Source organism: Canis lupus, chromosome 1 (assembly GCF_003254725.2).
Source record: "Canis lupus dingo isolate Sandy chromosome 1, ASM325472v2, whole genome shotgun sequence".
Classification (NCBI taxonomy): domain Eukaryota; kingdom Metazoa; phylum Chordata; class Mammalia; order Carnivora; family Canidae; genus Canis; species Canis lupus.
Window position 1 is genome coordinate 112,216,809 of NC_064243.1, and position 12,933 is coordinate 112,229,741.

Genomic DNA, 12,933 nt, shown 5'->3' on the forward strand with positions numbered 1-12,933 from the left:
TGGAATGTTTGGGCTCCATTTTACCGCAGCCCCTGACCAACTTCAGCTTTTTCTTGGGGTCTGAGGAGGGTAAGGAGGCGTTGAACACTGCAATCTTCCCAGGGGATTGACGTCTTCCACATTTGGCTCACGCTTTCCCAAATGTACCGATTGGACTACACTTCCCAGCGAGCCTCTGCAGTCTCGTCTCAAAGGGTTAGGATCCGGTCTGGACTATTACCCAGCATTCTTCGGGCTCCTGGTAGATCCCTCCCCCTCAGTCAAATGAGTCTGCCTTGAACTCCATTTCCCAGAAGACACAAAGGCTCACTGTGGCAACTACTCCGAAGCGTTGGTGTCGACTACATTTCCCGGCAGGAACTGCGACCCACCATAAGAGGGCAGAGGAACGCCGTACCTACCTATTCTATTTCCTAGCCTATCTCCGTAATAGCAGTGTCCACTTGGGGCTTGGGGAGCACATGGGACTCCATTTCCCGGCGTACTTTGGCAGTCGCGGTACACCTGCAATGCGGTGAGGGCGTGGCGACGACTCCATTTCCCGGCTTGCTTCACGGCCTGATATCTGCGGATGCACCGGCGCCGACTCAATTTCCCACAGTGCACCTGGCGCTGACCGGCGTACACAACCAATAGACTAAATGAGCGTCTGGACTCCGTTTCCCGGCGTGCATCAGGACTACAAAGCTCTCCGAAAAGAGTGGCTTCAACTGCATTTCTGAAGCACATCTAGCGCTCGCAGTTGCTGCAGTGGAGCGAGTGTGTGACTCTGACTCCACTTCTCAAAGTACTTGAGGGTCCGCCGTCTACACAGTCGGCCGACTTATTGCCTAGGACTCTATTTCCTGACGAGCAGCGCGACCCGTCATCCCCCGCGGTCAGCTCTGAAGCCTTTGCAGACTCCATTTCCCGGCGTGCCCCGCGGTTCTCTGTGCCGACCGAGGGCGGCGACGGCGGCGCGTAGGGCAGGCGGACTGCATCTCCCGGCGTGCCCCGCGGCGGGCGCTGGGCCGGAGCCGGAGCCCGAGCGGCGCGGCCTGGAAGAGGCCAGAGCCCGGGGGAGGCGGCGGCAGCGGCGGCGGCGGGGGCAGCCCGGGCAGCCCGAGCCCCGCGGCCTGGGCCTGCGCTCGGCGCCATGAGCGGCGGCGCGCCTTCAGGGGGCGGCCCTGGGGGCTCGGGCCGGGCGCGGACCAGCTCGTTCGCGGAGCCAGGCGGCGGAGGCGGCGGCGGCGGCGGCGGCCCCGGGGGCTCGGCCTCCGGCCCGGGCGGCAGCGGCGGTGGGAAGGCGTCAGTCGGAGCCATGGGTGGGGGCGTGGGGGCCTCGAGCTCCGGGGGCGGCCCCACCGGCAGCGGCGGAGGAGGCAGCGGCGGCCCGGGTGCGGGCACTAGCTTCCCGCCGCCGGGAGTGAAGCTGGGCCGTGAGTATTAGCAGCGTCCGTGGGGGGTGGAGATCTGGGTTCCTGAAGCCCTTCAGACGTCGATCAGGTTCTTCAGTATGCCCAGATAGGAGCTCCAGCTCAGTGTGCTTCCCAAAGATGGGATCTGAGGTCTCCCCCTCCCAGAGAAAGGGATTTGAGGGGTCACCATCAATTGGAGTTTAGGATTAGATTTAGTAATTCTCCACAAAACAGGGGTCACAGGTTCCTGTTCTTCCGATGCCTAGGGCTTGGATCCTTAAGCCTCAAAAACAGGAATCTGATGTTGCCATCCATTAGACAACAGGATCAGGAGTCATCACTTGCAAATGGGGCTAGAGAGTTATTGTTCCCAAAAAGAATGAGATTACCATCACCTCAGAAGAGGGGGGTCTGAATTTGCTCCCCTCTAGAGGATGGGGATTTGGAGTGAATATCACATGGAAATGGTTTAGGGGTCACTCTGGCCGGGAAGGATTGGGCCAGGGCTTCCCAAACCTGGTACCCAGGCAGTCTTTCCTTTTAAAACGCAAGATCAGTTACCATCACCCCATCTGTAACAGGTAAAACTGTATCCCCGGTGGTAGAAATTAATGATTGTTGCTTCTTAGAAATAAGGACAAACTAGGAATCATTGTATTCTGCAGACCAAGTCTGTAGTCAGTGTTCTTTTGAAAGCTTGGCTTGGGGCGCCTGGCTGGTTCAGTCGGTAGAGCATGCAACTCTGGATCTCAGGGTTGTGAGTTCGAGCTCTACATTGAGGGTAGAATTTGCTTAATAAAAAAAAAATAAAAAAAAACAACAAACCCAAAACACCAAGGAAAATGAAAAACTTATAGTGGTGGGTCTTCTTCCACAAAAATGAAACAGGGTCAGGGGAGGGTCATAGTTCCCCATAGGATATGGATCTGAGGTTAAACCCATGTTCTGAGGTGTGGTGTCACTGGCTGTGGAAGAACAGCTGTGTAGGATCATCTCTTTCCAAAAGGTGTCACTGCCCCCTCAAAATGGGTTTGATTCATCAGTGACTCCTTTTCTTTGGGGTCTGATGGTTCCCCAAAGTAAAGGGGCCACTTTTCTCTAAGAACGCCACAAAAGTTTGCTGCTGTTTGGAGAATGGAGCTAGGGGTTACAGCTTTCCTTTGGAGGACCGAGGCTTGGCTAGCCCCTGGTTAACGGAGGTCAGATTCGCCATTCTCAGAACTTAGTACTTGCCCACTGGGGACCCCTCCAAATACATGAAAGGGTCTAGGGCTCTGGGTCACACAGATGAGGAGGTCATGTCAGCACTTTTTCTAACCCCAAAGTATTTGGGACGGGCTAGCTCTCCCCAAAAAGTGAGAGTCCTGGCACTGGCACTTAAGTCTGAAGGAGTCCTTTCTGCCACCGAAAACCAGTGGCAGTTACCAGCTCTACCAATGAGGACTTAGAGGTCACTGTTCCCCAAGCTGTGACAAAAACTAGTGCTTGCTGAAAGTCAAAGTACCTTAGGGTTGCTGCTGTATTAAATGGAAGAGATTGGGTCAGGCTTTCCCCAGGCAGGAGGGGGCCCCAGCAGGCAGTAAGCTCTGAGTCGATGGAGTCAACATCTGCAAGTGTGAGGCTGCCCTCGAACCAAGAGGGACCAGTGATTTGCTGCTTATCAGGCATAGAAATTACAGCTTATCAACGCTTGAACAGCAAGAGGTTTAGATGTCAGTGTCCTCCCACAGAAGAAGAGGCAGGATTTAGCATTCCCTGGAGGGAAAAGGAGAAAGTACACCTGGAGGCATCTGACACCCATCTTTGCTCCAAGATGAGGGGATGAGGAGGCCCCTAGTAAGCACCTTGTAGTGATTCCCCTCCTTCCCACAGCCCTATGATTGGGTGGTGGCAAGGGGGATGGTCAGTGGATTGTGTGTCCCCTTTGTTCCCCAGGTGACAGCGGGAAGGTGACCACAGTGGTAGCCACTCTAGGCCAAGGCCCGGAGCGCTCCCAGGAGGTGGCTTACACAGACATCAAAGTGATTGGCAATGGCTCATTTGGGGTCGTGTACCAGGCACGGCTGGCTGAGACCAGGGAACTGGTGGCCATCAAGAAGGTTCTCCAGGACAAAAGGTTCAAGGTAGCAAGTGGGGACAAGGAGGTGTAACCAGGTGTGATAGGCGAGAGGGCTGGAATTGGCTTTCCACAGGGGACCTGAACATGGGCCAGAGTAGGGAAAGAGAAGGGAGTGAATTGTGTGGAAGATAGGCATGCGGGTTCCCAGAGAGCCCAGGATGGTGTTTACTGGCTTTTGGATTGGCGTGAAGTGCTTTGTAACAAGGGCAAGTTCTTATCTAACTCCCGTAAAGATCGTTTGAGGGTAGGTATCGGTGTCTTAAGACTGAGACTCGTAGAAGAGAGTTGACTTGAGGGCAAGACTAGACTCTGGCTTGCCTGATTCCGAAGCCTTCCACTTCACGCACAAAGCTACCCTTCTGCACAGAGCGGGCAGGAAGCTGGTGGAGGTGATGAGCGTGTTTGTGAAGGTCATGCCCTGACCCAGGTGCTTGGCCAAGTGCAGGGTGAAATGCAGCCTGCCCCACACTCACCAAACCACATGCCGTGGTGGGGAGATCTGTCCCCCATTCCTCCTTCACACAGCTGTGCCCTGTAACCTAGTGGAGGCCCAGGGAACAAGGAGGACATGGGGGAGGTGGAAGTTGAGGGCTGATCGGTGTTGCGAGGACTGGCATTTTAGAGCTTAGGCTAGTCTGGATATGAATGAACTGACCCTAGGCTGGGAGGGAACCAGGTCTCGGCCTGGACCTTGGCAGGGAGAACCCCTCCTTGCCCTCGCAGGAGGAGCTCCAGGGTGTGGGTCAGAATTTGATTAGTGTTGAGTACCAGAGGTGAGAGGGATCTGAGGGCAGGAGTTCTCAGGGGGACAGAGAATAGGGAAGAGATTAAGACTGTGTCTTGGAGGAGAGGCTGAGGCTGGATCCCCTTTGGGAAGGTGGAAGTCTGGAACCTGGGCCTTAGGATCCAGGCCCAGGGTTCCAGGGCCCAGATGCCTCTAGCAGAAGCAGTAGAGAGGAGTGGGGACCAGGGTAAGTTTGGTGGCCACTACTTGTCTCTTGTCACTTGGGCCTTGTGCGATTTTTTTTAAGACAGCTGGAAAACTGAATTTGTACGTGAAGATGTTTGGTTTTCAAAGGTCAGCAACAAATTGGACATTTTTGAGCAGTGGGCTGAAGAAAGCTCATTTGTAGGTTGGGTTTAGCTCCTAGGGTGAGGAATTAGGGACTGCCCCAGAGGGGCTGTGCAGCTGGGATGTAAGGAGTGGTTGCCTGGCTCTACTCGCAGGGGTGGGGGAGCGAGGCTGTGGGGTGGGCGCGGGGGAGGTGAGGGGAGTCAGGCTGTCATCTGAGGCACTTTCCCTTTGCTCCCAAGAACCGAGAGCTGCAGATTATGCGTAAGCTGGACCACTGCAATATTGTAAGGCTGAGATACTTCTTCTACTCCAGTGGGGAGAAGGTGAGACCTTGGGTGTGCGGGGGAGTCCTCCACCTTGACTCCCCGCCATGTTCCTGCCTGTCTTTCTCGTGATTGCCAGTCCTTCCCCCGTTACCCCCTCTATGAGCCTTCCCTCCCCCGCCCCCCCCTTCCCCGCCTGTTCCTCACAGCAGCGCCTCACACCTCTCCTTTGCTCTCTGCAGAAAGATGAGCTTTATCTAAATCTGGTGCTGGAATACGTGCCCGAGACAGTGTACCGGGTGGCCCGCCATTTCACCAAGGCCAAGTTGACCATCCCTATCATCTATGTCAAGGTGGGCAGTCTGGCAGGCTGTTGGGGCCCAGGCCTACAAAGCCAGGGTCCCTGGATCCTCCTGCCTTCTGTGGGTTCCCTTATCCTCCAAAAAAAAATTTTTTTTAAGATTTTATTTATTTATTCACAAGAAACACAGAGAGGCAGAGACACAGGCAGGGGGAGGAGGAGGCTTCCTGCGGAGAGCCTGATGCGGGACTCAATCCCAGGACCCCGGAATAACACCAAAGGCAGATGCTCAACCACTGAGTCACCCAGGTGTCCCTCATTCTTTAGATTTATTTTGCTCCTCAGAGGCCTTGTGTTCCCTGCTTTTGTCTCCATATCCGCCGCAGATGGAACTTGCTCAGTGGAGGGCAGGCCACCCTGAGGCCTGACCAAATCAGGGAGGCAGGCTAAGTGGGGCCTGGGGAGACTGCAGGGTACCTGCTCGGGTCCACACTGGGAGCCCAGGGCTCCAGTAGCGGTGGAGTTGGCCCAGAATTGGGGTGGGGCCTGAGAATACCAAGGGAGGAAACACTGAGGTCAGAGTCCTGGCCTTCGGAGCCTTGGCAGAGGCAAGTGGGAAGGAGGCAGGGTTGGAGGAATGTTGGTGTCCACAGAACCCAGAAAGGACGCATCTTTGGCATCTGTGCAAGCTCATTCCCCATGGCCTGGTGCTGTGCCCCGGCTATTACTGTCCTTCAGGAGACGTTCGAATGAATGGATGAAAGAATCAAGGAGTGGAGGGCTGATACAGAGAGCAGAGGCTGCAGCAGCCTTGTGCATCGGGAGGGGTGGGTGGCTTCAGGTCGGCTGAAGGTTGAACAGCTTCCTCCTGCCAGCTCTAAGAACCCTGGGCCCAGGGCAGCCTCAGAGCTCTACCAATGGTTGGTGTTGGGGGATCCTGCCTCCCGGGAGGGGAGTCCTCTGGTTTGATGAATCTCTGCTGTGGCTGCTGTGTGCTGAACCCAGCATCGAGTGATTCCAGAGGCCCAGCTGACTGAGACCCAGGCTTTGCTGTGGAAGAGCTCTCAGTTTAGCCGAGCAGACAGCTGTTGTCACAAAGAACTATAAAACGACTAGCAACTGCCGTACTAGAAGGAGCGTAGGGAATTCTGGAAACAGGCCCCCAGGCTTGCCTGCTTTGGGGGTAAGAAGGATCAAGGAAGGCTTCTGAAAGATCATCAGGTGCAGGGTGAGGAAGCGGCATCTCTAGCCAAGGGCAGTGGAAACAGGAGGACGAGGGCCCAGGAAACTGGCCTGAGTGGTTACTGCACACTGGGCACTGGGCTAGGCCCTAGGAGATGCAGCGGTGATAAACACATCGAGATCCCTGCTCTCCTGGCACTTATGTTCTAATCGGTGGGAGGGAGAGTGGCAGGAAAATCCAGCTGGAGAGAGGCTAGTCTGTGGGTGGTTTTGACTGGCAGACGAAGGAAGCAGAGCCCTTCCTATAGCCAGTGGTTTCGGAGCTGAGCGACTGGCTCCCACAAGGCCTTCCTGATGTCTGCGTGTTGCTGTCAGGCTCCTGCTGAGGTGTGTGACTAGAGCAGTAGTCTCAAAGTGGGGGGCGGCACCAGCCCTGAAGGGCCCGTTGCAGATGCCACATCCTGAGCTTACTGAGTCAGAAACTCTGGGACGGGGCCCCGGGGTCCCTGTTGGAACAAGCCCTCCAGGTGATCCCGGTGCATCCCAAACTTGGAGGACCCAGGGGCAGCAGAAGGGTTTTTGAGCTGGAGCAAGGAGCTTGGAAGGGCTCTTCAGCCATGAGGGGGGATCTCTGGCAGGTTCTGTGGGCAGAACCTGCAGTCGTGCTGTCCCCTGCCCATCCCAGGTGTACATGTACCAGCTCTTCCGGAGCTTGGCCTACATCCACTCCCAGGGGGTGTGTCACCGTGACATCAAGCCCCAGAACCTGCTGGTGGACCCTGACACAGCTGTCCTCAAGCTCTGCGATTTTGGCAGGTGGGCCTGGCCTGGGCTGTGCTGGGTGGCTGAAGGGGTGAGGAGTGTGGGGGACCCCATCCCTTGCCTTCTGTTGACCCCTGCCCACCTCTTCCCACAGTGCAAAGCAGTTGGTCCGGGGGGAGCCCAACGTCTCCTACATCTGTTCTCGCTACTACAGGGCCCCGGAGCTGATCTTCGGAGCCACTGATTACACCTCGTCCATTGGTCAGACTTATGGGAGGGCGGTGGGTGGGGAGCGGCAGGCATGGCAGTTTTTGCATTAAGGGTGCTGTCTGCCACGCTCGGTGATACAAGCTTAACCTGTGTTCTTTTATCCAGTCCTCACAAACTTTGGAGGGCGATGCTGGCGTCTGCTCGTTTCACAGATGAGCAGTCTGAGGCTGAGAGCCGAGAGGCCGCCTGCCTGCATTCGCACCGCTGGGGCTGGGCAGGACTGGGCTTTCAAAGCTGACCTGACTTCAGAGTCCACGTGGGCTCTGGAAACTCCCAGTCAGCCTTCTCTTCGGGGGCCCGGGGGGAGGGGGTAAATCTGGGTGGGGGTGGCGGTCGGGGCGATGGTGGTGGTGGTGGTGGTGGTGGTGGTGAGAAGCTGCCAGCAACCTTGGAGGCAAGGCTGACCAGCAAGAGGGTGTGACTTTTTCCCTGGGTCTCTGGGGCCTGTCCCATTGGTGGGGATGACAGTGCAACCTCCAGGCGGGAGGAGAGGCCGTGAAAGGGTTGGGAGAGCATTCCCAGGCAGCGTGAAGAAACTTCGTGGTCCTTAGGTGTGAATGTGTGCTGGGGGGGTGGGGGTCAAGGTACAGACCAGGGAGGGGGCAAGACTACTGGCCTATAGCTGTTCCTGCGGGCAGGATAGAGGCTAGGCCTAGGACTTAAGGCTTGACCTTCTTGGGGCCCAGAGAACACAGAAGCCTGTCCTAGGTATGTTGGGCTGTCCCGAGTCTAGAGGCAGAGCAGGGGCTTCCTGGGATCGCTGAGGGGGGAGAGGCAATGACGGTGGCAAACGCTTGGATGGCGGAGCGCAGTGTGGTCAGGCTGACCTGGAGGTTCAATAGTGGGCTCCCGTGTCCCTAAACCGTGTAGGACTTTGAGCTGGGGCTGAGAAAATGGGGCTTTCTCCTGGCACCCTCAGGATGACTGTGGGGAAGAGAAGTGTTTGTGAGGGGATGGATGGGGCAGCCCTGACCCTCCCCCACCCCCTTTAGATGTGTGGTCAGCTGGCTGCGTCCTGGCCGAGCTCCTCCTGGGCCAGCCCATCTTCCCTGGGGACAGCGGGGTAGATCAGCTGGTGGAGATCATCAAGGTGAGGGCACTGTGGCCGGGTGGGCGGGGACAGGGTCGAGGGCTAGGAGCTGTGGCTCAGACCCCTCCCTTTCTCTCCAGGTGCTGGGTACACCAACCCGGGAACAGATCCGAGAGATGAACCCTAACTACACGGAGTTCAAGTTTCCCCAGATTAAAGCTCACCCCTGGACAAAGGTGGGGCAGGGCTGGGGGCTCAGGCAGCAAGGTCGACGTCCCCTCTGGAGGCCAGCTGGTCTGGGGACCTGGCTATAGAGTCAGGGTTTGGGAGTGGGTCTGTTCAGATTTCAAAGTTTATGGCATCTTCCATTCTCTAGATGTTGAGGGTCCATGGTAAGTTCGAGAGTGCCATTGTTCTGTTGGGGAAACAGGCTCACTGCAGGACCTGTCCAGTGATGGGACCTGGGTGAGCTGTTCACCGCCAAAAAAGTGACTTCTTAGTGGTTATACCTCATTTGGAAAGTGGGAGTGCAGGAGTCAGGCCCTGGAGCAGCGCGGTGCAGGAGTACCCGGTGCCTGGGCTGCTCGCCCTCCTGACTTGTCCCCTTCCCCTCAAGGTGTTCAAATCTCGAACGCCGCCAGAGGCCATTGCACTCTGCTCTAGCCTGCTGGAGTACACACCGTCCTCGAGGCTCTCCCCTCTGGAAGCCTGCGCCCACAGCTTCTTTGATGAACTGCGATGTCACGGAACCCAGCTCCCCAACAACCGCCCGCTTCCCCCCCTCTTCAACTTCAGTCCTGGAGGTGAGGGCACAGCGTGGGGTACAGGGAGCCAACAGCGTTGTGGAGGAGCGCTTGGTGCTAGAGCTAGGAGTGGGGTGCTCGGGAGATGGCCCTGATATAGGAGACACGGAACTGCTTCACCCGTGCTCTGCAATCACCTGTGCTAGGCCCTTTCTGGTTTGTCATTTAAAGTGTTCAGTGATTACAAGAGTCTCCTGGCCTTGCCAAGAGCTGGGTCCCTACCTGGTGCCCCTTCCTAAGCCCAACCCCAGCTGCCAGCACCCGCCTCCTGACTGGGCCTGTCCATTCCTGTCTTTAGAACTCTCCATCCAGCCATCTCTCAACGCCATTCTCATCCCTCCTCACTTGAGGTCCCCAGCGGGCACTGCCTCCCTCACTCCATCCTCACAAGGTAAGTCGGGGGCCACCTGCTGTGGATGAAAGCCTTTCTCGGCCTGGGAGGCAGGCCTGTCCCCACAGCCCCTGGGATCCCTGCATGTGCATGGAACTCGTTGAGGATTGACAGTATACGACACACGAACGGCCACCTTTATAGAGTCTGATTGCCTATATTTGTGTTTAAGTGCTAACTGGAAAACCAAAGAGATAGGTTTGGCTTACACAAATAAACAGTTAAATTTGTTGCCCACGTTTAAAAACAGGCCATTGCCTGTACAGATCCCGATTTCCTGTGTCTCCTGGGGAAGAAAATCTGGGCAACAGTGGGCCTGCCTTTCCTCAGGGCAGTGCTGTGGGTGGGGGCTGAGTTCTAGCTGCCCGCTTTTATGTGGGGCCTGGCTCCCTGGTGAGTCACTCCATGACCAACCTGGCCCTTTGGCGTTGGCGGACGTAGCCTTGGACCTAAGAGTGGCAGCTGTCTGTGTCTACCAGTATCCCCCACCGAGGTCCTGCTCCTGGACCGGGGTCAGAGAGGCCCAGGGTAACTCTGCTTTTTCTTCCTCCTCAGCTTTAAGTGAGGCTCAGACCGGCCCAGACTGGCAGACGACCGATGCCACGGCTCCCCTTACTAACTCTTCCTGAGGGCCCCTCCCATCACCCTTCCATCTGGGAGCCCCTGGTGGGGCTGGGAAGGGGGACCATAGCCCATCAAGTTCCTGACCTGGCTGGGCCCCTAGACTAGAGGGCAGAGGTAAATGAGTCCCTGTCCCTACCTCCAGTCCCTCCCTCACCAGCCTCACCCAGTGGTGGGCTTTTTAAGAGGATTTTAACTGGTTGTGGGGAGGGAAGAGTAGGAAGGACGGGGGGTTGGAGGCATGAGGACCTCCTACCCCCTTGGCCCCCTCCCTTCCTCCCAGGCCTACACTCCTCCAACCCCTCCTCCCCTCCTGTGTCCCTTGTAAATAGAACCAGACCGGCCCGTCTATTCCTCTTCCCTTCCCTTCCCCCCGCCCCCCCCCCCCGGGTGTAAATAGATTGTTATAATTTTTTTCTTAAAGAAAACGTCGATTCACACCGTCCAACCTGGCCCATCCCCCTTCTACAGCTGTGTTCCCCCTCCTGTCCTCTGCCCCTGAGGTCTCCTCCCTCCTCTCCCCACCCTGGAGGGCTGAGGGCGTGGGGGTGGGGGAGCTCCTGATGTCTTGGTTTCCACAGTAAGGTTTGCCTGTGTACAGACCTCCGTTCAATAAATTATTGGCATGAAAACCTGCTTCCTGTCTGGCTGCCTTGTTCCCACAGAGGTGAGGGAGGTGCCTGAGGGGCCGTGCTGGGACAGGACATCTCAGCAATGGGGCAGGGTGAACCCAGGCTGGGCTGCCTGAGTCCTGGCCCTGACGCACGTGCCCAGCTTTCCCGGGCCTCAGCTCTGCACGTGGGATGAACAGTCTGGCTCCTCCACAGCAGAGGCCTAGTGTGTGTTGGGGGGCTGCCTTCAGAGGGAGGCAGGCACTGTTATCCCCAGGTGACAGTTGAGAGAACAGGGGATCAGGGGTCAAAGCCACTGAGTGGAAATGGCAGAGTCAAGACTTGAACATGAGGGCTCTAGTGTCCCACGGCCCGAGCTACCTGGGGCTTCACAAGGACGCCAGGTGACAAACGGTCACTGAGGCCACATCAGCCTGGATGTGGACTCTTCTTGGGCAGGGGAGCTGTTCTTAAACTGTAACACATCTCCAAGCTCTCATTTCTGTTTTAAATGGCACATACCTGGCCCACATCTAGGGATACTGGGAAGATGGGTGCAGAGACCTTGGCTTCTTCCTTTGCTTTGAAAACATGCTGGGGGGGCCAGATGGGGGGGCCCATGGGCACAGGAATAGGGCATCTCCTCCATGCAGGGCTGATGCTATGAGAGGGGGGAGGCCCCAGAAGTGGAAGGCCTGAGGAGCAACTGATACATCCTCCACCGGACTTCAATTGTGAAGAAAAAGGGAAGGAGTTTGTTAAGTAACCTCTATATCCAGTGTGTGTGTGTGTGTGTGTGTGTGTGTGTGCGCGCGTGCGCGCAAGGCGGAGCTTGAACTCAATCTGGAAATCAAATGTTACATGCTCTACTGAGCAAGCCAGGTGCCCCCAAAAGGGGAATTTTGAACGTGTTCTGAGAGTTCAGGGACTGTTCCTATGGCATCTGAACTCTCCAGTCTGCTCAGGCCAGCTCCAGGGGGCATCTGTATACTGCCCAGAACAATCCCTGGCCTTCCCTGCTCAGTGCTCTCTGGATAGCACCTTGTTTGTAAGATGAATACTTAAAGCAAGGAGACCAGAGAAGAGAGAAAGGCTGGTCTGGGCAAGGGGCACCCCAGGCACGCCTACCTTCCTGTGGCTCACATCCGTTCAGCCAGTGAGGTCACGGAGGTTGTCCCTCCCCTTCTTCCCACTCCTGTGGCCTCTACCCTGGCCCAGTCCCATTCTTTCCCTCCTAGACCATCTTCAGCCTGCCCCCTTGCCCCACCCTGATGCCCGGGAGCCCTAAGCCCCACTTCTGACCCTCCTTGCCCCCCTACTACCCCACCCTGCCCCCACTTCTCAGTCTGGCCTTCCCAGGTCCAGACCTGCCTCCCTCACAGATGCCTTTCAGCCATGGCCTCCCCTGCCTGAACACCTCTGTCTGTAGAGGCCTGGCGGGAACTTGTTCCAGGGACCTGCCATAAACCCTCTACTTCTGTTTACAGAGGAAGGACTGCCAACCCAGGTAACCTTTGAAAAAGTTGGGAAGTCCTTCCTGTTCCTCAGACCTTTGATCTTTCGAAGTACGATCAAACCTCAGCTGCTGTGTGACACCAGCTCACTTTTTCACTTTCCCTCCAGTTGGAACAGAGCCTCCTCTGAGTGCTGCCGTGCCCGTCTCAGTCTCCAGTCACTCACTCGGCAGTACTGTGGCAGACACGGACTGAAGGCACCAACCCCACCCCCGCCCTGGATTCAAATCTCAGCGACACTGCTGCCTAATGTGAGACCTTGGGCGAGTCTCTGTCCCTGTCTTCTCATCCACACAATGGGGCTAATACTGAGATCACCTCGCAGGCCTGCTGCATCATAATCTGTGCACGGTGCTAGCCACGGTGCCTGCCACGGCTAGGCAGTCGCATTTGCTGTTATTGTAGCTGTGAATAACTGGACCCTTTCCAAGTATACCAAGAACTCACCCTCTTTGCAGTGCTGTCTGCCTGCTATGTCCTCTTCCTGTTAGCAGATTTCTAATTGTTCCTCAAGGACTACCCCTCCTAGAGTGGTACTGGTGGTGGGGGTTTGCTCCCTGCTCTGGGATCCCACTGTCCCTGTACATCCCCATC

At 56.6% G+C, this 12,933-nt stretch overlaps 1 protein-coding gene across 1 annotated transcript; it reads left to right on the forward strand.

The window, feature by feature from the left end:
- Window positions 1-1,120: 1,120 nt before the first annotated feature.
- GSK3A (glycogen synthase kinase 3 alpha) lies at window positions 1,121-10,850 on the forward strand. Its single transcript, XM_025424820.3, has 11 exons — window positions 1,121-1,418; window positions 3,333-3,520; window positions 4,831-4,914; window positions 5,097-5,207; window positions 7,023-7,153; window positions 7,254-7,360; window positions 8,362-8,459; window positions 8,540-8,635; window positions 9,016-9,202; window positions 9,501-9,593; window positions 10,149-10,850. The coding sequence occupies exons 1-11, from the start codon at window positions 1,136-1,138 to the stop codon at window positions 10,220-10,222; spliced, it is 1,452 nt and encodes a 483-aa protein (XP_025280605.1). The 5' UTR covers window positions 1,121-1,135; the 3' UTR covers window positions 10,223-10,850.
- Window positions 10,851-12,933: the final 2,083 nt, after the last annotated feature.

What these genes read in the sequence shown, in the direction of transcription:
- GSK3A (XM_025424820.3), top strand. Translation starts at nt 1,136, where the DNA reads ATGAGCGGCGGCGCGCCTTCAGGGGGCGGCCCTGGGGGCTCGGGCCGG. An exon ending in TCTACTCCAGTGGGGAGAAG is followed by an intron (nt 4,915 to 5,096) that starts GTGAGACCTTGG and finishes TGCTCTCTGCAG; the next exon opens with AAAGATGAGCTTTATCTAAA. An exon ending in AAGCTCTGCGATTTTGGCAG is followed by an intron (nt 7,154 to 7,253) that starts GTGGGCCTGGCC and finishes CTCTTCCCACAG; the next exon opens with TGCAAAGCAGTTGGTCCGGG.